Source organism: Pecten maximus, chromosome 9, assembly GCF_902652985.1.
Source record: "Pecten maximus chromosome 9, xPecMax1.1, whole genome shotgun sequence".
NCBI lineage: Eukaryota > Metazoa > Mollusca > Bivalvia > Pectinida > Pectinidae > Pecten > Pecten maximus.
The window spans coordinates 105958-131818 of NC_047023.1; the positions used below are offsets into that span (position 1 = coordinate 105958).

The following is a 25861-nucleotide window of genomic DNA, read 5'->3' on the forward strand; positions in this document are numbered from 1 at the left end:
TTAGTGACGTTGTCGTTGTATACTATAATACTGTAATGTTTGACGTGTTAGGGACGTTGTCGTTGTGTACTATAATACTGTACTGTTTGACGTGTTAGTGACGTTGTCGTTGTATACTATAATACTGTAATGTTTGACATGTTAGTGACGTTGTCGTTGTGTACTATAATACTGTACTGTTTGACGTGTTAGGGACGTTGTCGTTGTGTACTATCATACTGTACTGTTTGACGTGTTAGGGACGTTGTCGTTGTGTACTATAATACTGTACTGTTTGACGTGTTAGTGACGTTGTCGTTATGTACTATAATACTGTACTGTTTGACGTGTTAGTGACGTTGTCGTTGTGTACTATAATACTGTACTGTTTGACGTGTTAGTGACGTTGTCGTTGTGTACTATAATACTGTACTGTTTGACGTGTTAGGGACGTTGTCGTTGTGTACTATAATACTGTAATGTTTGACGTGTTAGTGACGTTGTCGTTGTGTACTATAATACTGTACTGTTTGACGTGTTAGTGACGTTGTCGTTGTGTACTATAATACTGTAATGTTTGACTTGTTAGTGACATTGTCGTTATGTACTATAATACTGTAATGTTTGACGTGTTAGGGACGTTGTCGTTGTGTACTAAAATACTGTAATGTTTGACGTGTTAGGGACGTTGTCGTTGTGTACTATAATACTGTAATGTTTGACGTGTTAGGGACGTTGTCGTTGTGTACTATAATACTGTAATGTTTGACGTGTTAGGGACGTTGTCGTTGTGTACTATAATACTGTACTGTTTGACGTGTTAGGGACGTTGTCGTTGTGTACTATAATACTGTACTGTTTGACGTGTTAGGGACGTTGTCGTTGTGTACTATAACACTGTAATGTTTGACGTGTTATTGACGTTGTCGTTGTGTACTATAATACTGTACTGTTTGACGTGTTAGGGACGTTGTCGTTTTGTACTATAATACTGTACTGTTTGACGTGTTAGGGACGTTGTCGTTGTGTACTATAACACTGTACTGTTTGACGTGTTAGGGACGTTTTGTACTATAATACTGTACTGTTTGACGTGTTAGGGACGTTGTCGTTGTGTACTATAATACTGTAATGTTTGATGTATTAGGGACGTTGTCGTTGTGTACTATCATACTATACTGTTTGAGGTGTACGTGTGTACTATAATACTGTACTGTTTGACGTGTTAGTGACGTTGTCGTTGTGTACTATAATACTGTACTGTTTGACGTGTTAGGGACGTTGTCGTTGTGTACTATAATACTGTACTGTTTGAGGTGTACGTGTGTACTATAATACTGTACTGTTTGACGTGTTAGTGACGTTGTCGTTGTGTACTATAATACTGTACTGTTTGACGTGTTAGTGACGTTGTCGTTCTGTACTATAATACTGTAATGTTTGACGTGTTAGTGACGTTGTGTACTATAATACTGTAATGTTTGACGTGTTAGTGACGTTGTCGTTGTGTACTATAACACTGTAATGTTTGACGTGTTAGTGACGTTGTGTACTATAATACTGTAATGTTTGACGTGTTATTGACGTTGTCGTTGTGTACTATCATACTGTACTGTTTGACGTGTTAGGGACGTTGTCGTTGTGTACTATAATACTGTAATGTTTGACGTGTTAGGGACGTTGTCGTTGTGTACTATAATACTGTAATGTTTGACGTGTTAGGGACGTTGTCGTTGTGTACTATAACACTGTAATGTTTGACGTGTTAGTGACGTTGTCGTTGTGTACTATAATACGGTAATGTTTGACGTGTTAGGGACGTTGTCGTTGTGTACTATAATACTGTAATGTTTGACGTGTTAGTGACGTTGTCGTTGTGTACTATAATACTGTACTGTTTGACGTGTTAGGGACGTTGTCGTTGTGTACTATAATACTGTACTGTTTGACATGTTAGTGACGTTGTCGTTGTGTACTATAACACTGTAATGTTTGACGTGTTAGGGACGTTGTCGTTGTGTACTATAATACTGTAATGTTTGACGTGTTAGGGACGTTGTCGTTGTGTACTATAACACTGTAATGTTTGACGTGTTAGGGACGTTGTCGTTGTGTACTATAATACTGTAATGTTTGACGTGTTAGGGACGTTGTCGTTGTGTACTATAATACTGTAATGTTTGACGTGTTAGTGACGTTGTCGTTGTGTACTATAATACTGTACTGTTTGACGTGTTAGGGACGTTGTCGTTGTGTACTATAATACTGTACTGTTTGACATGTTAGTGACGTTGTCGTTGTGTACTATAACACTGTAATGTTTGACGTGTTAGGGACGTTGTCGTTGTGTACTATAATACTGTAATGTTTGACGTGTTAGGGACGTTGTCGTTGTGTACTATAACACTGTAATGTTTGACGTGTTAGGGACGTTGTCGTTGTGTACTATAATACTGTAATGTTTGACGTGTTAGGGACGTTGTCGTTGTGTACTATAACACTGTAATGTTTGACGTGTTAGTGACGTTGTGTACTATAATACTGTAATGTTTGACGTGTTAGGGACGTTGTCGTTGTGTACTATAATACTGTAATGTTTGACGTGTTGGTGACGTTGTCGTTGTGTACTATAACACTGTAATGTTTGACGTGTTAGTGACGTTGTGTACTATAATACTGTACTGTTTGATGTATTAGGGACGTTGTCAATGTGTACTATAATACTGTACTGTTTGATGTATTAGGGACGTTGTCGTTGTGTACTATAATACTGTACTGTTTGATGTATTAGGGACGTTGTCGTTGTGTACTATAATACTGTAATGTTTGACGTGTTATTGACGTTGTCGTTGTGTACTATAATACTGTAAAGTTTGACGTGTTACTGACGTTGTCGTTGTGTACTATAATACTGTACTGTTTGACGTGTTAGGGACGTTGTCGTTGTGTACTATAATACTGTAATGTTTGACGTGTTAGTGACGTTGTCGTTTTGTACTATAATACTGTAATGTTTGACGTGTTAGTGACGTTGTCGTTGTGTACTATAATACTGTACTGTTTGACGTGTTAGTGACGTTGTCGTTGTGTACTATAATACTGTAATGTTTGACGTGTTAGTGACATTGTCGTTATGTACTATAATACTGTACTGTTTGACGTGTTAGGGACGTTGTCGTTGTGTACTATAATACTGTAATGTTTGACGTGGTAGTGACGTTGTCGTTGTGTACTATAATACTGTACTGTTTGACGTGGTAGTGACGTTGTCGTTGTGTACTATAATACTGTACTGTTTGACGTGTTATTGACGTTGTCGTTGTGTACTATAATACTGTACTGTTTGACGTGTTAGGGACGTTGTGTACTATAATACTGTACTGTTTGACGTGTTAGTGACGTTGTCGTTGTGTACTATAATACTGTAATGTTTGACGTGTTAGGGACGTTGTCGTTGTGTACTATAATACTGTAATGTTTGACGTGTTAGGGACGTTGTCGTTGTGTACTATAATACTGTACTGTTTGACGTGTTAGGGACGTTGTCGTTGTGTACTATAATACTGTACTGTTTGACGTGTTAGGGACGTTGTCGTTGTGTACTATAATACTGTACTGTTTTATGTATTAGGGACGTTGTGTATAAACAGCATATAATTATAACAACGCATAATTACAATTCTTTAATGATTAAAGGGAAAACTTGTTCAAAACATTGATGAGATTATGTTAGTTGCCGTATAGATTTTGACTCACAGTTTTTCTTCTAGTGATCCATCAAATGGGAAACGCCCTTCCGAACATCCGATAGACAACGACAATGCCATTCTCTTTCCAACATCTTACGAAGGAGTCATCAATCCAATTACCTTTGATTTCCTTCGATGGACAGTAAGACATTTTATACATAGTAGTTTACTAATTGCCGATGCGTGCTAGATTTGCCTGGTATGTCCCGTTAAACAGGCCAACTTCTGAAATTGTAATCAATATAAGTTATCGTTGTGTTCCAGGGACATGTCAACATAACTGTCGATGTGTATGATATTGATGACAATGATGCGACATCACCAGAACTTGTCGACAAGTTCCATTTTGGTTTTGGTCACGATGAACCGTCCCTTGACTTCATCTACATGGAACAAACCGGACAGCGTGCAAGCAATCCGTCATTGTAAGTCAGGAAATGTGAATTAGTAAAAAAAAATGAATATAATAATAATAATACCTACCCCACAACTCGACTCCGTCTAAATAGGTACAAAACAGACCTATTACCTCCCCACAACTCGACTCTCCGTCTAAATAGGTACAAAACAGACCTATTACCTCCCCCACAACTCGACTCTCCGTCTACATAGGTACAAAACAGACCTATTACCTCCCCACAACTCGACTCTCCGTCTAAATAGGTACAAAACAGACCTATTACCTCCCCCACAACTCGACTCTCCGTCTAAATAGGTACAAAACAGACCTATTACCTCCCCACAACTCGACTCTCCGTCTAAATAGGTACAAACCAGACCTATTACCTCCCCACAACTCGACTCTCTGTCTAAATAGGTACAAAACAGACCTATTACCTCCCCACAACTCGACTCTCCGTCTAAATAGGTACAAAACAGACCTATTACCTCCCCCACAACTCGATTCTCCGTCTAAATAGGTACAAAACAGAACTATTACCTCCCCACAACTCGACTCTCCGTCTAAATAGGTACAAAACAGACCTATTACCTCCCCACAACTCGACTCTCCGTCTAAATAGGTACAAAACAGACCTATTACCTCCCCACAACTCGACTCTCCGTCTAAATAGGTACAAAACAGACCTATTACCTCCCCACAACTCGACTCTCTGTCTAAATAGGTACAAAACAGACCTATTACCTCCCCACAACTCGACTCTCCGTCTAAATAGGTACAAAACAGACCTATTACCTCCCCACAACTCGACTCTCCGTCTAAATAGGTACAAAACAGACCTATTACCTCCCCCACAACTCGACTCTCCGTCTAAAAAGGTACAAAACAGAGCTATTACCTCCTCCACAACTCGACTCTTCGTCTAAATAGGTACAAAACAGACCTACTATCTCCCCCACAACTCGACTCTCCGTCTAAATAGGTACAAAACAGACCTATTACCTCCTCCACAACTCGACTCTTCGTCTAAATAGGTACAAACTAGACCTATTACCTCCCCACAACTCGACTCTCTGTCTAGATAGGTACAAAACAGACCTATTACCTCCCCACAACTCGACTCTCTGTCTAAATAGGTACAAAACAGACCTATTACCTCCCCACAACTCGACTCTCTGTCTAAATAGGTCAAAACAGACCTATTACCTCCCCCACAACTCGACTCTCTGTCTAAATAGGTACAAAACAGACCTATTACCTCCCCACAACTCGACTCTCCGTGTAAATAGGTAAAAAACAGACTTATTACCTCCCCACAACTCGACTCTCCGTCTAAATAGGTACAAAACAGACCTATTACCTCCCCACAACTCGACTCTCTGTCTAAATAGGTCAAAACAGACCTATTACCTCCCCCACAACTCGACTCTCTGTCTAAATAGGTACAAAACAGACCTATTACCTCCCCACAACTCGACTCTCCGTGTAAATAGGTAAAAAACAGACTTATTACCTCCCCACAACTCGACTCTCCGTCTAAATAGGTACAAAACAGACCTATTACCTCCCCACAACTCGACTCTCTGTCTAAATAGGTACAAACCAGACCTATTACCTCCCCACAACTCGACTCTCTGTCTAAATAGGTACAAAACAGACCTATTACCTCCCCACAACTCGACTCTCTGTCTAAATAGGTACAAAACAGACCTATTACCTCCCCACAACTCGACTCTCTGTCTAAATAGGTACAAAACAGACCTATTACCTCCCCAACAACTCAACTCTCCGTCTAAATAGGTCAAAACAGACCTATTACCTCCCCACAACTCGACTCTCTGTCTAAATAGGTACAAAACAGACCTATTACCTCCCCAACAACTCAACTCTCCGTCTAAATAGGTACAAAACAGGTCTATTACCTCCCTCACAACTCGACTCTCCGTCTAAATAGGTACAAAACAGACCTATTACCTCCCCACAACTCGACTCTCCGTCTAAATAGGTACAAAACAGACCTATTACCTCCCCCACAACTCGACTCTCCGTCTAAATAGGTACAAACTAGACCTATTACCTCCCCCACAACTCGACTCTCTGTCTAAATAGGTACAAACTAGACCTATTACCTCCCCCACAACTCGACTCTCCGTCTAAATAGGTACAAAACAGACCTATTACCTCCCCCACAACTCGACTCTCCGTCTAAATAGGTACAAAACAGGTCTATTACCTCCCTCACAACTCGACTCTCCGTCTAAATAGGTACAAAACAGACCTATTACCTCCCAACAACTCGACTCTCTGTCTAAATAGGTACAAACTAGACCTATTACCTCCCCCACAACTCGACTCTCCGTCTAAATAGGTACAAAACAGACCTATTACCTCCCCACAACTCGACTCTCTGTCTAAATAGGTACAAACTAGACCTATTACCTCCCCAACAACTCGACTCTCCGTCTAAATAGGTACAAAACAGACCTATTACCTCCCCACAACTCGACTCTCTGTCTAAATAGGTACAAAACAGACCTATTACCTCCCCACAACTCGACTCTCCGTCTAAATAGGTACAAAACAGACCTATTACCTCCCCACAACTCGACTCTCTGTCTAAATAGGTACAAAACAGACATATTACCTCCCCACAACTCGACTCTCCGTCTAAATAGGTACAAAACAGACCTATTACCTCCCCACAACTCGACTCTCCGTCTAAATAGGTACAAAACAGACCTATTACCTCCCCACAACTCGACTCTCCGTCTAAATAGGTACAAAACAGACCTATTACCTCCCCACAACTCGACTCTCCGTCTAAATAGGTACAAAACAGACATATTACCTCCCCACAACTCGACTCTCCGTCTAAATAGGTACAAAACAGACCTATTACCTCCCCACAACTCGACTCTCCGTCTAAATAGGTACAAAACAGACCTATTACCTCCCCACAACTCGACTCTCTGTCTAAATAGGTACAAAACAGACATATTACCTCCCCACAACTCGACTCTCTGTCTAAATAGGTACAAAACAGACCTATTACCTCCCCACAACTCGACTCTCCGTCTAAATAGGTACAAAACAGACCTATTACCTCCCCACAACTCGACTCTCTGTCTAAATAGGTACAAAACAGACCTATTACCTCCCCACAACTCGACTCTCCGTCTAAATAGGTACAAAACAGACATATTACCTCCCCACAACTCGACTCTCCGTCTAAATAGGTACAAAACAGACCTATTACCTCCCCACAACTCGACTCTCCGTCTAAATAGGTACAAAACAGACCTATTACCTCCCCACAACTCGACTCTCCGTCTAAATAGGTACAAAACAGACCTATTACCTCCCCCACAACTCGACTCTCCGTCTAAATAGGTACAAAACAGACCTATTACCTCCCCACAACTCGACTCTCCGTCTAAATAGGTACAAAACAGACCTATTACCTCCCCACAACTCGACTCTCCGTCTAAATAGGTACAAAACAGACATATTACCTCCCCACAACTCGACTCTCCGTCTAAATAGGTACAAAACAGACCTATTACCTCCCCACAACTCGACTCTCCGTCTAAATAGGTACAAAACAGACCTATTACCTCCCCACAACTCGACTCTCTGTCTAAATAGGTACAAAACAGACCTATTACCTCCCCACAACTCGACTCTCCGTCTAAATAGGTACAAAACAGACCTATTACCTCCCCACAACTCGACTCTCCGTCTAAATAGGTACAAAACAGACCTATTACCTCCCCACAACTCGACTCTCCGTCTAAATAGGTACAAAACAGACCTATTACCTCCCCACAACTCGACTCTCCGTCTAAATAGGTACAAAACAGAACTATTACCTCCCCACAACTCGACTCTCCGTCTAAATAGGTACAAAACAGACCTATTACCTCCCCACAACTCGACTCTCCGTCTAAATAGGTACAAAACAGACCTATTACCTCCCCACAACTCGACTCTCCGTCTAAATAGGTACAAAACAGACCTATTACCTCCCCCACAACTCGACTCTCCGTCTAAATAGGTACAAAACAGACCTATTACCTCCCCACAACTCGACTCTCTGTCTAAATAGGTACAAAACAGACCTATTACCTCCCCACAACTCGACTCTCCGTCTAAATAGGTACAAAACAGACCTATTACCTCCCCACAACTCGACTCTCCGTCTAAATAGGTACAAAACAGACCTATTACCTCCCCACAACTCGACTCTCCGTCTAAATAGGTACAAAACAGACCTATTACCTCCCCCACAACTCGACTCTCCGTCTAAATAGGTACAAAACAGACCTATTACCTCCCCACAACTCGACTCTCCGTCTAAATAGGTACAAAACAGACCTATTACCTCCCCCACAACTCGACTCTCCGTCTAAATAGGTACAAAACAGACCTATTACCTCCCCACAACTCGACTCTCCGTCTAAATAGGTACAAAACAGACCTATTACCTCCCCCACAACTCGACTCTCCGTCTAAATAGGTACAAAACAGACCTATTACCTCCCCCACAACTCGACTCTCCGTCTAAATAGGTACAAAACAGACCTATTACCTCCCCCACAACTCGACTCTCCGTCTAAATAGGTACAAAACAGACCTATTACCTCTCCCACAACTCGACTCTCCGTCTAAATAGGTACAAAACAGACCTATTACCTCCCCACAACTCGACTCTCCGTCTAAATAGGTACAAAACAGACCTATTACCTCCCCCACAACTCGACTCTCCGTCTAAATAGGTACAAAACAGACCTATTACCTCCCCCACAACTCGACTCTCCGTCTAAATAGGTACAAAACAGACCTATTACCTCCCCACAACTCGACTCTCCGTCTAAATAGGTACAAAACAGACCTATTACCTCCCCACAACTCGACTCTCCGTCTAAATAGGTACAAAACAGACCTATTACCCCCCCAACAACTCGACTTTCCGTCTAAATAGGTACAAAACAGACCTATTACCTCCCCCACAACTCGACTCTCTGTCTAAATAGGTACAAAACAGACCTATTACCTCCCCACAACTCGACTCTCCGTCTAAATAGGTACAAAACAGACCTATTACCTCCCCACAACTCGACTCTCTGTCTAAATAGGTACAAAACAGACCTACTATCTCCCCCACAACTCGACTCTCCGTCTAAATAGGTACAAAACAGACCTATTACATCCCCACAACTCGACTATCCGTCTAAATAGGTACAAAACAGACCTATTACCTCTCCACAACTCGACTCTCCGTCTAAATAGGTACAAAACAGACCTATTACCTCCCCACAACTCGACTCTCCGTCTAAATAGGTACAAAACAGACCTATTACCCCCCCAACAACTCGACTTTCCGTCTAAATAGGTACAAAACAGACCTATTACCTCCCCCACAACTCGACTCTCTGTCTAAATAGGTACAAAACAGACCTATTACCTCCCCACAACTCGACTCTCCGTCTAAATAGGTACAAAACAGACCTATTACCTCCCCACAACTCGACTCTCTGTCTAAATAGGTACAAAACAGACCTACTATCTCCCCCACAACTCGACTCTCCGTCTAAATAGGTACAAAACAGACCTATTACATCCCCACAACTCGACTATCCGTCTAAATAGGTACAAAACAGACCTATTACCTCCCCACAACTCGACTCTCTGTCTAAATAGGTACAAAACAGACCTACTATCTCCCCCACAACTCGACTCTCCGTCTAAATAGGTACAAAACAGACCTATTACATCCCCACAACTCGACTATCCGTCTAAATAGGTACAAAACAGACCTATTACCTCCCCACAACTCGACTCTCTGTCTAAATAGGTACAAAACAGACCTATTACTTCCCCCACACCTAGACTCTCTGTCTAAATAGGTACAAAACAGACCTATTACCTCCTCCACAACTCGACTCTCCGTCTAAATAGGTACAAAACAGACCTATTACCTCCCCCACAACTCGACTCTCCGTCTAAATAGGTACAAACTAGACCTATTACCTCCCCACAACTCGACTCTCCGTCTAAATAGGTACAAACTAGACCTATTACCTCCCCAACAACTCGACTTTCCGTCTAAATAGGTACAAAACAGACCTATTACCTCCCCACAACTCGACTCTTCGTCTAAATAGGTACAAACCAGACCTATTACCTCCCCCACAACTCGACTCTCTGTCTAAATAGGTACAAACCAGACCTATTACCTTCCCACAACTCGACTCTCTGTCTAAATAGGTACAAAACAGACCTATTACCTCCCCCACAACTCGACTCTCTGTCTAAATAGGTACAAAACAGACCTATTACCTCCCCACAACTCGACTCTCCGTCTAAATAGGTACAAAACAGACCTATTACCTCCCCACAACTCGACTCTCCGTCTAAATAGGTACAAAACAGACCTATTACCTCCCCCACAACTCGACTCTCCGTCTAAATAGGTACAAAACAGACCTATTACCTCCCCACAACTCGACTCTTCGTCTAAATAGGTACAAAACAGACCTATTACCTCCCCACAACTCGACTCTCCGTCTAAATAGGTACAAAACAGACCTATTACCTCCCCACAACTCGACTCTCTGTCTAAATAGGTACATGTGTATTATATTCCAGACTTCGGATGGTTTTCCGGTATGCCTGTTATCCGTCCTATTACGGACAAAACTGTTCCATTGGCTGTCGAGATTACCCTAACAACGAGGAATGTCCAGACACTTCCTTCAACCATCCCGGAGTCACAGACTGGATATCGACCACCACCACGAGGGGTACGACCGACAGACGTTGTGGATTTACTCGAAAGCCACAAAGCTCCGGGAGTGGAAATGACAGTGGAAGTCCATCTAACCCATGTGGGAATAGCACGACGGTTACCACAGAGAGAACGACTACCGGAGTGAGAGAAAGTACAACATTACAGGGGGAAGCTATTGGGAAAATGTCTTCTACAGCGGACACTACCATCATTCATCAATCCGAAACGACAGTATCTTCGACTCCCAGCACCACAGCTCTTACTTTATCAACAACAGAGGGAACTTCATCAAACGGTCACTATCCACTCTCAAATATTACTACAAATGTACCTATACTGGACACTTCCAAAACAACGAGTCCAACTTTAGTACAGAATACAGACATTTCGACTTCGGAATATTTGGAAATCACTTTAAAACCAGATAATAACATTATACATGGAGTAGATTCCAGTACGGGGTCTCCAATACAAGTTCTTCTATCAACAACTAGCACAGATAATGGATTACAAACTCACAAAGCTGATGGATTTTATCAAGGAGCTTTTACTACAAGCACTCACATCGGCATTCAAAGTAGCACTGAAAGCCAAACTAATAACACAGGGCAAAGCAAAAACAGTAGCGATACCAACGAGGCCGATATAAGACACGTGACCCCTTTAATAGAGCCCACAATGGCTTTAGAGACAACAACCAGTTCGGGTTTGAACCCAACAATGTCCCATGATCCAATGGACTACTGGCCAGCTATTGTTGGAGGTGTGCTTGGAGCTTTGGTCCTGGTGGCGATTATAACCTTCACACTCTACTACAGAAAGCAAAAGTAAGTGCGTAATTAATGAGACTGATCTTGGCGGTAACTCAGTTAAACCATTCCTACATGATAATACAGACATCCATTATTACCGAGACTTCATATTGTCATAGACTACTACAGACGTCCATTATTACCGAGACTTCAGTCATAGACTACTACAGACGTCCATTATTACCGAGACTTCAGTCATAGACTACTACAGACGTCCATTATTACCGAGACTTCAGTGATAGACTACTACAGACGTCCATTATTACCGAGACTTCATATTGTCATAGACTACTACAGACGTCCATTATTACCGAGACTTCATATTGTCATAGACTACTACAGACGTCCATTATTACCGAGACTTCAGTCATAGACTACTACAGACGTCCATTATTACCGAGACTTCATATTGTCATAGACTACTACAGACGTCCATTATTATCGATACTTCAGTCATAGACTACAACATACATCCATTATTACCGAGACTTCAGTGATAGACTACTACAGACGTCCATTATTACCGAGACTTCAGTCATAGACTACTACAGACGTCCATTATTACTGTGACGTCATATTGTCATAGACTACTACAGACGTCCATCATTATCGAGACTTCATAGTGTCATAGACTACTACAGACGTCCATTATTACCGAGACTTCAGTCATAGACTACTACAGACGTCCATTATTACCGAGACTTCAGTCATAGACTACTACAGACGTCCATTATTACCGAGACTTCAGTGATAGACTACTACAGACGTCCATTATTACCGAGACTTCAGTGATAGACTACTACAGACGTCCATTATTACCGAGACTTCAGTCATAGACTACTACAGACGTCTATTATTACCGAGACTTCATATTGTCATAGACTACTACAGACGTCCATTATCACCGAGACTTCATATTGTCATAGACTACTACAGACGTCCATTATCACCGAGACTTCATATTGTCATAGACTACTACAGACGTCCATTATTACTGTGACTTCATATTGTCATAGACTACTACAGACGTCCATTATTACCGAGACTTCAGTCATAGACTACTACAGACGTCCATTATTACCGAGACTTCATATTGTCATAGACTACTACAGACATCCATTATTACTGTGACTTCAGTCATAGACTACTACAGACGTCCAGTGTTACCGAGACTTCATATTGTCATAGACTACTACAGACGTCTATTATTACCGAGACTTCATATTGTCATTGACTACTACAGACGTCCATTATCACCGAGACTTCATATTGTCATAGACTACTACAGACGTCCATTATCACCGAGACTTCATATTGTCATAGACTACTACAGACGTCCATTATTACCGAGACTTCAGTGATAGACTACTACAGACGTCCATTATTACCGAGACTTCAGTCATAGACTACTACAGACATCCATTATTACCGAGACTTCAGTCATAGACTACTACAGACGTCCATTATTACCGAGACTTCATATTGTCATAGACTACTACAGACGTCCAGTGTTACCGAGACTTCAGTCATAGACTACTACAGACGTCCATTATTACCGAGACTTCATATTGTCATAGACTACTACAGACGTCCATTATTACCGAGACTTCAGTCATAGACTACTACAGACGTCCATTATTACCGAGACTTCATATTGTCATAGACTACTACAGACGTCTATTATTACCGAGACTTCAGTCATAGACTACTACAGACGTCCATTATTATCGAGACTTCATATTGTCATAGACTACTACAGACGTCCATTATTACCGAGACTTCAGTCATAGACTACTACAGACGTCCATTATTACCGAGACTTCAGTCATAGACTACTACAGACGTCCATTATTACCGAGACTTCATATTGTCATAGACTTCTACAGACGTCTATTATTACCGAGACTTCAGTGATAGACTACTACAGACGTCCATTATTACCGAGACTTCAGTCATAGACTACTACAGACGTCTATTATTACCGAGACTTCATATTGTCATAGACTACTACAGACGTCCATTATCACCGAGACTTCATATTGTCATAGACTACTACAGACGTCCATTATCACCGAGACTTCATATTGTCATAGACTACTACAGACGTCCATTATTACTGTGACTTCATATTGTCATAGACTACTACAGACGTCCATTATTACCGAGACTTCAGTCATAGACTACTACAGACGTCCATTATTACCGAGACTTCATATTGTCATAGACTACTACAGACATCCATTATTACTGTGACTTCAGTCATAGACTACTACAGACGTCCAGTGTTACCGAGACTTCATATTGTCATAGACTACTACAGACGTCTATTATTACCGAGACTTCATATTGTCATTGACTACTACAGACGTCCATTATCACCGAGACTTCATATTGTCATAGACTACTACAGACGTCCATTATCACCGAGACTTCATATTGTCATAGACTACTACAGACGTCCATTATTACCGAGACTTCAGTGATAGACTACTACAGACGTCCATTATTACCGAGACTTCAGTCATAGACTACTACAGACATCCATTATTACCGAGACTTCAGTCATAGACTACTACAGACGTCCATTATTACCGAGACTTCATATTGTCATAGACTACTACAGACGTCCAGTGTTACCGAGACTTCAGTCATAGACTACTACAGACGTCCATTATTACCGAGACTTCATATTGTCATAGACTACTACAGACGTCCATTATTACCGAGACTTCAGTCATAGACTACTACAGACGTCCATTATTACCGAGACTTCATATTGTCATAGACTACTACAGACGTCTATTATTACCGAGACTTCAGTCATAGACTACTACAGACGTCCATTATTATCGAGACTTCATATTGTCATAGACTACTACAGACGTCCATTATTACCGAGACTTCAGTCATAGACTACTACAGACGTCCATTATTACCGAGACTTCATATTGTCATAGACTACTACAGACGTCCATTATTATCGAGACTTCATATTGTCATAGACTACTACAGACGTCCATTATTACCGAGACTTCAGTCATAGACTACAACAGACATCCATTATTACCGAGACTTCAGTGATAGACTACTACAGACGTCCATTATTACCGAGACTTCAGTCATAGACTACTACAGACGTCCATTATTACTGTGACGTCATATTGTCATAGACTACTACAGACGTCCATCATTATCGAGACTTCATAGTGTCATAGACTACTACAGACGTCCATTATTACCGAGACTTCAGTCATAGACTACTACAGACGTCCATTATTACCGAGACTTCAGTGATAGACTACTACAGACGTCCATTATTACCGAGACTTCAGTGATAGACTACTACAGACGTCCATTATTACCGAGACTTCAGTGATAGACTACTACAGACGTCCATTATTACCGAGACTTCAGTCATAGACTACTACAGACATCCATTATTACCGAGACTTCATATTGTCATAGACTACTACAGACGTCTATTATTACTGTGACTTCAGTCATAGACTACTACAGACGTCCAGTGTTACCGAGACTTCATATTGTCATAGACTACTACAGACGTCTATTATTACCGAGACTTCATATTGTCATAGATTACTACAGACGTCCATTATCACCGAGACTTCATATTGTCATAGACTACTACAGACGTCCATTATCACCGAGACTTCATATTGTCATAGACTACTACAGACGTCCATTATTACCGAGACTTCAGTGATAGACTACTACAGACGTCCATTATTACCGAGACTTCAGTGATAGACTACTACAGACGTCCATTATTACCGAGACTTCAGTGATAGACTACTACAGACGTCCATTATTACTGTGACGTCATATTGTCATAGACTACTACAGACGTCCATTATTACCGAGACTTCATATTGTCATAGACTACTACAGACGTCCATTATTACCGAGACTTCATATTGTCATAAACTACTACAGACGTCCATTATTACCGAGACTTCATATTGTCATAGACTACTACATACGTCCATCATTATCGAGACTTCATAGTGTCAAAGACTACTACAGACATCCATTATTACTGTGACTTCAGTCATAGACTACTACAGACGTCCAGTGTTACCGAGACTTCATATTGTCATAGACTACTACAGACGTCTATTATTACCGAGACTTCATATTGTCATAGACTACTACAGACGTCCATTATCACCGAGACTTCATATTGTCATAGACTACTACAGACGTCCATTATCACCGAGACTTCATATTGTCATAGACTACTACAGACGTCCATTATTACCGAGACTTCAGTGATAGACTACTACAGACGTCCATTATTACCGAGACTTCAGTGATAGACTACTACAGACGTCCATTATTACCGAGACTTCAGTGATAGACTACTACAGACGTCCATTATTACCCAGACTTCAGTGATAGACTACTACAGACGTCCATTATTACCGAGACTTCAGTCATAGACTACTACAGACGTCCATTATTACCAAGACTTCATATTGTCATAGACTACTACAGACGTCCATTATTATCGAGACTTCATATTGTCATAGACTACTACAGACGTCCATTATTACCGAGACTTCAGTCATAGACTACAACAGACATCCATTATTACCGAGACTTCAGTGATAGACTACTACAGACGTCCATTATTACCGAGACTTCAGTCATAGACTACTACAGACGTCCATTATTACTGTGACGTCATATTGTCATAGACTACTACAGACGTCCATCATTATCGAGACTTCATAGTGTCATAGACTACTACAGACGTCCATTATTACCGAGACTTCAGTCATAGACTACTACAGACGTCCATTATTACCGAGACTTCAGTGATAGACTACTACAGACGTCCATTATTACCGAGACTTCAGTGATAGACTACTACAGACGTCCATTATTACCGAGACTTCAGTCATAGACTACTACAGACGTCCATTATTACCGAGACTTCAGTCATAGACTACTACAGACATCCATTATTACCGAGACTTCATATTGTCATAGACTACTACAGACGTCTATTATTACTGTGACTTCAGTCATAGACTACTACAGACGTCCAGTGTTACCGAGACTTCATATTGTCATAGACTACTACAGACGTCTATTATTACCGAGACTTCATATTGTCATAGACTACTACAGACGTCCATTATCACCGAGACTTCATATTGTCATAGACTACTACAGACGTCCATTATCACCGAGACTTCATATTGTCATAGACTACTACAGACGTCCATTATTACCGAGACTTCAGTGATAGACTACTACAGACGTCCATTATTACCGAGACTTCAGTGATAGACTACTACAGACGTCCATTATTACCGAGACTTCAGTGATAGACTACTACAGACGTCCATTATTACTGTGACGTCATATTGTCATAGACTACTACAGACGTCCATTATTACCGAGACTTCATATTGTCATAGACTACTACAGACGTCCATTATTACCGAGACTTCATATTGTCATAGACTACTACAGACGTCCATTATTACCGAGACTTCATATTGTCATAGACTACTACATACGTCCATCATTATCGAGACTTCATAGTGTCATAGACTACTACAGACATCCATTATTACTGTGACTTCAGTCATAGACTACTACAGACGTCCAGTGTTACCGAGACTTCATATTGTCATAGACTACTACAGACGTCTATTATTACCGAGACTTCATATTGTCATAGACTACTACAGACGTCCATTATCACCGAGACTTCATATTGTCATAGACTACTACAGACGTCCATTATTACCGAGACTTCAGTGATAGACTACTACAGACGTCCATTATTACCGAGACTTCAGTGATAGACTACTACAGACGTCCATTATTACCGAGACTTCAGTGATAGACTACTACAGACGTCCATTATTACCCAGACTTCAGTGATAGACTACTACAGACGTCCATTATTACCGAGACTTCATATTGTCATAGACTACTACAGACGTCCATTATTACCGAGACTTCATATTGTCATAGACTACTACAGACGTCCATTATTATCGAGACTTCATATTGTCATAGACTACTACAGACGTCCATTATTACCGAGACTTCAGTCATAGACTACAACAGACATCCATTATTACCGAGACTTCAGTGATAGACTACTACAGACGTCCATTATTACCGAGACTTCAGTCATAGACTACTACAGACGTCCATTATTACTGTGACGTCATATTGTCATAGACTACTACAGACGTCCATCATTATCGAGACTTCATAGTGTCATAGACTACTACAGACGTCCATTATTACCGAGACTTCAGTCATAGACTACTACAGACGTCCATTATTACCGAGACTTCAGTGATAGACTACTACAGACGTCCATTATTACCGAGACTTCAGTGATAGACTACTACAGACGTCCATTATTACCGAGACTTCAGTGATAGACTACTACAGACGTCCATTATTACCGAGACTTCAGTCATAGACTACTACAGACATCCATTATTACCGAGACTTCATATTGTCATAGACTACTACAGACGTCTATTATTACTGTGACTTCAGTCATAGACTACTACAGACGTCCAGTGTTACCGAGACTTCATATTGTCATAGACTACTACAGACGTCTATTATTACCGAGACTTCATATTGTCATAGACTACTACAGACGTCCATTATCACCGAGACTTCATATTGTCATAGACTACTACAGACGTCCATTATCATCGAGACTTCATATTGTCATAGACTACTACAGACGTCCATTATTACCGAGACTTCAGTGATAGACTACTACAGACGTCCATTATTACCGAGACTTCAGTCATAGACTACTACAGACGTCCATTATTACCGAGACTTCAGTGATAGACTACTACAGACGTCCATTATTACTGTGACGTCATATTGTCATAGACTACTACAGACGTCCATTATTACCGAGACTTCATATTGTCATAGACTACTACAGACGTCCATTATTACCGAGACTTCATATTGTCATAGACTACTACAGACGTCCATTATTACCGAGACTTCATATTGTCATAGACTACTACATACGTCCATCATTATCGAGACTTCATAGTGTCATAGACTACTACAGACATCCATTATTACTGTGACTTCAGTCATAGACTACTACAGACGTCCATTATTACTGTGACTTCAGTCATAGACTACTACAGACGTCCATTATCACCGAGACTTCATATTGTCATAGACTACTACAGACGTCCATTATTACCGAGACTTCATATTGTCATAGACTACTACAGACGTCCATTATTACCGAGACTTCATATTGTCATAGACTACTACAGACGTCCATTATTACCGAGACTTCATATTGTCATAGACTACTACAGACGTCCATTATTACCGAGACTTCAGTGATAGACTACTACAGACGTCCATTATTACCGAGACTTCAGTCATAGACTACTACAGACGTCCATTATTACCGAGACTTCAGTGATAGACTACTACAGACGTCCATTATTACCGAGACTTCAGTGATAGACTACTACAGACGTCCATTATTACCGAGACTTCAGTGATAGACTACACTACTACAGACGTCCATTATTACCGAGACTTCAGTCATAGACTACTACAGACGTCCATTATTACCGAGACTTCAGTCATAGACTACTACAGATGTCCATTATTACCGAGACTTCATATTGTCATAGACTACTACAGACGTCCAGTGTTACCGAGACTTCATATTGTCATAGACTACTACAGACAAACTAACTGTTGATATATGACGTTAAACGATGTAAAATTAATTGTAAATCACACAATAGTGTAGTATTTTGATCAGGTTTCAACAGGACATGCTGATACATGTATATCTTGGGAGTCTAATAACCTATAATGTAGATATGTTTAATTGACAACAAACACATTGAACATAAGCGAACCGGGCCTGCTGCTTTTACATGTAACTTATATGTCCTTCATGTAAGTACTGGCTGGAATAGTGTGACATTAGAATAGACATTCGGAATAACGAATCGGAAAATTTATTAGGAATTCATCTTATCTCAAGTAAACATTAGTAATGCATTTTGTTAATTGTAGAGAAGCTGTTTACGCTGTCACATCAGTTTCTAATATGGCATGCATGGTGTGTATGTTTACAGTGGAAAGAATTTGTTCCGCCGACGGAATGTTATATATCGGTAGTCTAAAATAAGAATAATGATTGTGTAATTACGGCCAGGTATACACGGGAGGGTAAACAGGAACAGGTGATAAGGTGGCGACCTACTAATGGAGAGCCCCACACGTAGCCGTGCGGCATAATACCTAGATTATACTTGGTATTCTGCTCGGATTGATGGCATGCCAGAACCTATGAAATCAACCCAAGTATTTATTTTCACCAGTTTAATGGTCGAGAGTAACAGAAGAGACAATGGGTGATGCAGACAGGATATACATAGTATTGTTTATCAATACACCTGTACATGTAATTATGATCGATATACTCACGTGTAGTGTACATGTAATTATGAACGATTTACTCACGTGTATTGTAATTATGACCGATATACTCACGTGTCTTGTACATGTAATTATGATCGATTTACTCACGTGTATTGTAATTACGATCGATTTACTCACGTGTACTGGGGTACAATATACACGTGAGTATTGTTTGTGCGATTTATACATGTATAATATACACACTTTTTTGTTTGTTTCATTTTTACTCATTTTGATATGGCAGCAAATACAATATGACACGTCATAACACATTCCTCCTCCTTCTCCTATTTAAGCTTGAACTGTATAGAGGGGGAATAACTCCCGTATAATCCGTACGTTTTTTATGTATTTATGTATTTTAAAATATGAGTATGATAAAGGCCGAGTCACACCGTGCTTGTATTTAGAACGTGTATCACGGATGTCCACGGTTGTATTTACAGGGATTCACGGCGATACTGGTACGGTATGTCACGCTGATCCACGGTTTCGAACGACTTTATTACGGGCAATGCCGGATACACTACGTATACGGTAACCACTACGAATCACTACGGATCAGTACGGATCAGGGATCAGTACGGATTAGTACGGATCAGGGATCAGTACGGATCACGGATTAGTACGGATCAGTACGGAACAGGGATCAGTACAGATCAGTACGGAGCAGTACGGATCAGGGATCAGTGCGGATCAGGGATCAGTACGGATCACGGATCAGTACGGAACAGGGATCAGTACGGATCAGTACGGATCAGTACGGATCAGTACAGAACAGGGATCAGTACGGATCAGTGCGGAGCAGTACGGATCAGGGATCAGTACGGATCAGTTCGCAGGGCCATGTGCGGTACTTCCTGATAACAATTATGTACTTCTATGATATTAGGACAGTTTGCCCCGATATGCTACGGTTTGCACCAGTTCTAGTAAGGCAATACCACGGTCGTATACGGCATATTATTGCATTACTGCTGTGATTCACCGTAGAGCGTCCGTGAGTCATCGTGGCCCACACTACGGTCATTCCCGGTTGGCCACGGAGCTGTGCTCGGTATAGTCATACGGTGGTCCTACGATGCCGCTACTAATGCTAAAATACTATCATTCGACTACGGTTCACAACAGAGGTTTTATGCAGAGATAAACTACCGCAGCGTGCTATTGTGGTGAACCACTGTTGTGTGTTATGTTACCTGTCGTTCCGGACTGTCCGTCTTCTACTTTGTTTATTAGTCTCGACGTCAGGTAGACGTTTGTATGTAATATACACCTATGAGGTTTAGAAGCGTTCTAAAGATCCTGATTTTATAATAGGTGGCGCTAGTTTCCCTTTCGCGAGAGTATAAAAGGCGGCGTCGAAACTAGATAGTGTTCACTTCTTCGTCTGACACGAACGAGATAAGGCCGGACAAAAAGGTAATAGTAAAGATATAGACGTGCCTGAACAAGGCTTCCCTATATCAAAGTACTGTAGTGTGTATTTAATAACTTACGGTAGAGTACGGAGTCAGATGTGCCTGAATAAGGCTTCCCTTCTCCGTGGGGACTCTAGTTAGTCTATGTGATCGGTACATCACATACATTGTAAGTGTATTAATATCAATAGCCTTGGGTCTGCTCGTGGTTTATAAGAAAGTGTCTGAGAGCCCCGAGTGTTGTACTGTACGTACATGCCTAACGTTAAATATATGCTAGGGAGTGCTCAGTAAGAAGTGAGTACTCAGTGAGTGCTCGGTAGAAGTGAGTGCTCGGTAGCAGTGAGTACTCAGTGAAGTGAGCGCTCGGTAAAAGTGAGCACTCAGTCAAAGTGAGTGCTCACTCGGTCAATGAGTGTTGAAACTCTCTTACCCTCATATATATAGTAATCATAGTTGTATAATGTGATATTGCCCTTAATAAACCCCAGATAGGGAAGATTCATTTTGGTCAGGGAGCACTCATTATTTCATGTAGGATATTATTCTGTTCTGTTAATATAAATAGCTCTCTGTTTAGGTATATTTGTATTTATACTGTAGGATTACTCAGAGGAACTGAGCAATCATTGTGTTATATTTCAACTGTATAGCTAGTTGGTACTTGATGTATATTACATAAACACAGCCAGGTCAGCTGTATATTTCTGTATATTTTTGCACTGAGGACTCGAGTAAAACTAATTATATGTTAGACAATATGGATCATCAGTAGTGACTGATACGGACCCTGTAAACGTCACACTATGGTTCAGCACCGATCAACACGGATCGACTCGGTTCGAGTACGAATTCGCTACGATTAACACGGTTTTCCCCTCGTTTGCATCACCGTAGCTCGCCTCGGCTTTAAACCAGCACAGTGTGACCGGAGTTTAAGACATTTCACCTTCAATATGACTGTCACGAATTACTATATGATTCTGTTTATTCTGTTTAGGGCTCAACTAAAGCGACAGGATATATACAACGTAAACCCAAAACGTTGGGCCCTCCATCCGCCACTGGAAAACGGCACCACGGCAAAATCAGATGTAGCCTTAGAAACAGAGCAGGTTTAGACAAGATATGACGATGTCGGGTACTTTCTGCCACCAGAAACACAACAGGTTGTGTTCATTTTCAAAAGTGTTCACTGTATTTTATCACACAAGAGGCTTTATGCTGGGATTATCCACTCACATCATGTGGTCCAGGAAACGCCAAGCCGGATTTTTGGAGGACTATCATACAGACGGTCTATAACACATGTACATTATATGTTCGTAGGAAACAGGGATATAAATGTCAAGACATGTGGATTCAAAATAGATGTATAGTGGGTGTCTTTCGGCTTCATTGTACATATTGGTCACGGAATGGTGTTACTGTAAGAATGATACCTATCTATGTGAGATGTGTTCGATATGTTTCGATATATTCTAAACCTGTGAGCGCTTAACCATTCCGCCCTGTTTCCTGTATCATATGAATGACTGTATCACACCTTCAGCAACTTGTATTCTATTTTTTTTTTTTTTGTATAATCTTGTTTGCATCATGCGATCACTTATTGTGCGAAGGTTGTGAGTGACGTCACAAATATTTCATTTCAATTTCGCAAAGCTGGACATTCATGAAACCAACAACAAATTAAGTGTATTACATGTAATTCACAACATTATGTTTAGTTAGCAGGTTACTTGATGGTAGACAGTGACTTCTAGATGGAGACATTTATTCACGACAACATGTGTTTACAATATGGCTACAAACCTAACCGAGAACGAGGCTCTTCTATAGTGTGTATCAATATGCTACTATGGACAGTATATCAGACCTATAGTCATTATCATTAAAGCTCTTACTATAAGCTAATGGATAACACCACACATTATCTTTGACGAAAAGTAAGTTTCCCAAAGTGCTATATTTATAATATATGTTGCATTTGCCTATAAGTCGTTAGTAAACCAAATTGTATTGGTGAGTGGTCAGTGTAGGAATACAGATCCAGGTGATGCAGGTTAAACAATCAATGACTACTAGTTACGTTCGCCCTAGTGAGTTTTCCAATGTTAGCATCTAGTCTCATAAGCCACTACATAGAATAAAGTAACTTCTTTTGTAACGACTTAGATTTTATTTTAAAAGATGTGTCGTCAAATGTACAGGGATTCGTTTCCGAATTTTGAGAAATGCAAGACATAACAACATTAAAAGTCCAGCGTTTATAAAAAGTCTTGTAAAAAATCGGGAATGTCGACATAGTTTCCGGATGTGTATGCATACTGGTTTAGGGCCGTAGTTATTCACTAATATAAAAGGCCAATCTTACTCCAAAACCCAGCCCCTATGAAGTTATCTAAGTTAGCCTCACTGATCTGATCGGTTAGAAATTAAATCTGTTTCCAACGAAATATCTTTGGAATAGTTTTCTTCTTATGTCAAGATGACTTTTATTTAGAATGTAAGAGCTGATTTTCTCCTGAAAATAACGTTAATCCATTCGATTGAAACATGAGTGTATCCAGGGAAACAGTCGTATCTACCCGGTAACCATTTAACACCCCCATCACTTCTAATTCATGCCGGTATATCATGGCGCATACAAACGGCTTTAACTTTGAAAAATCAAAAATTTTGCAACTGTGAACAATTTTACGACATCTACACACGTATACGATATAACTTTGTTCAAAAAACGTTGTATGTGTTTGTTATCAATAACGACATTCTATTGATCTGTCACCCATATTGTATTCATATCGAATTTATCCTACCATCTGGTAACAGTTTGATGCTTAAATATAAGTTATATATTAGTTTTGTACATCATATTAACAATTTATGATTACATGTTTTACTGAAATAATTTTATTTTTATTTTCATGTGAAGAGCGTTCTGTAGAGTTGTATATATTTGTATACATTATATGTTGTTTCGGGAAATTCTATGAATATCCTGTTACATTTTATTTCAGATGCAATGAATTATATATTATACATGTACGTATAAAAGTGTTTGAATAAAAAATTGCTACGTTAACACCTGTATTTTGTCACGTGCCCGTGTACAGGGCTGACGTCATATTGGTTGGCATAGACTATACGACAGGGTTGTACCACCGGAAGTATCGATTCTGCCATGGAATAATTAAGGAGGATCATAGTCAGCCATGTTGACAAATATGGCAATAGTTCAATTTTGACTTTTAAAAAAGCTACATGTTATAAAATTAAATCTGCATGTCATGCAACTTCACAAGAGAAATGTTCAACGTGTAATCAGGTATAAAACACCAAGTAATACTTTAGTACCGCTACAGGTTCAACACATTGGTTATAATTATTGTATTTAGATAGAAAATATAAATAGCCTTTCTACAGGTATAAGATTTCGGAATTGAAATAAGAAGTATACATATTGAAAATGTGCAAAAGAAAGATAGGTAGGGTACTGTGGAAACCAATCTTTTTGGAAAGTAAATTTTATCTAGCTTTATTTACAATTTAACATCTAATCTCAAGTTAAACTGGCGGTAAAAACCCCCATAACAGTGATGATTAGATACATAAAGTTATCTAGAATGTATATCCTCCACCACATTGTGGCGATCTTCAATTGAAGGTACATTTTTACGTACTTAAGAGGCGAAATTCAAAAATGTTTTCCTATAACAACAACATATTTTCTCGCCAGTCCATCATGCTTAGGCGATTGACATGTACAATATCCGTACGTTCATTAATAGAAAGTATCGAAAAAAACAACAACGCCAGAAACACTTTGTTTAGCTGTCAAGTATTATAATATATTGTTGGGATATACATTGTAGTTATGTAATCGAAGGTCAACTTTGTATCCATAAACAAAGTGACGAATATAATTGTGCCACTAGAAGGGTTTACCGTGGCGCAAGAGGAATTTGGGGAAAATGTGCTGTTGGGCACTTCCGGTTTTCAGAGAGCAAGGAGATGGCTGCAGTCAAAGGTCGTGTGAAAGGTAAGATTTGAAAAGTTAATCATGAGCGTGACAATTAGTTATACTTGATATTATATTAATTTCGTATTGATAACTTATGGTATGGTTCGATCGTCAATCTCTCCGATTACCAAGATTAGGGTGTCACCCGTTTGTCTTTTTGTCAACTGTCAAATTCAATTGTTGTCGTCACCTC

General features: G+C 40.2%; 1 protein-coding gene across 1 annotated transcript in view; it reads left to right on the forward strand.

Moving 5' to 3' along the window:
• The window catches only part of LOC117334980, a 47341-nt gene extending 22612 nt beyond the window's left edge, over positions 1-24729 (forward strand). The window contains exons 3-6 of the mRNA XM_033894860.1: positions 3750-3870; positions 3993-4153; positions 10777-11745; positions 22642-24729. Coding sequence (XP_033750751.1) covers positions 3750-3870; positions 3993-4153; positions 10777-11745; positions 22642-22762 — 1372 coding nt within the window. The 3' untranslated portion in view covers positions 22763-24729. The remainder of the gene's footprint in view (positions 1-3749; positions 3871-3992; positions 4154-10776; positions 11746-22641) is intronic.
• The last annotated feature ends 1132 nt before the right edge of the window (positions 24730-25861 follow it).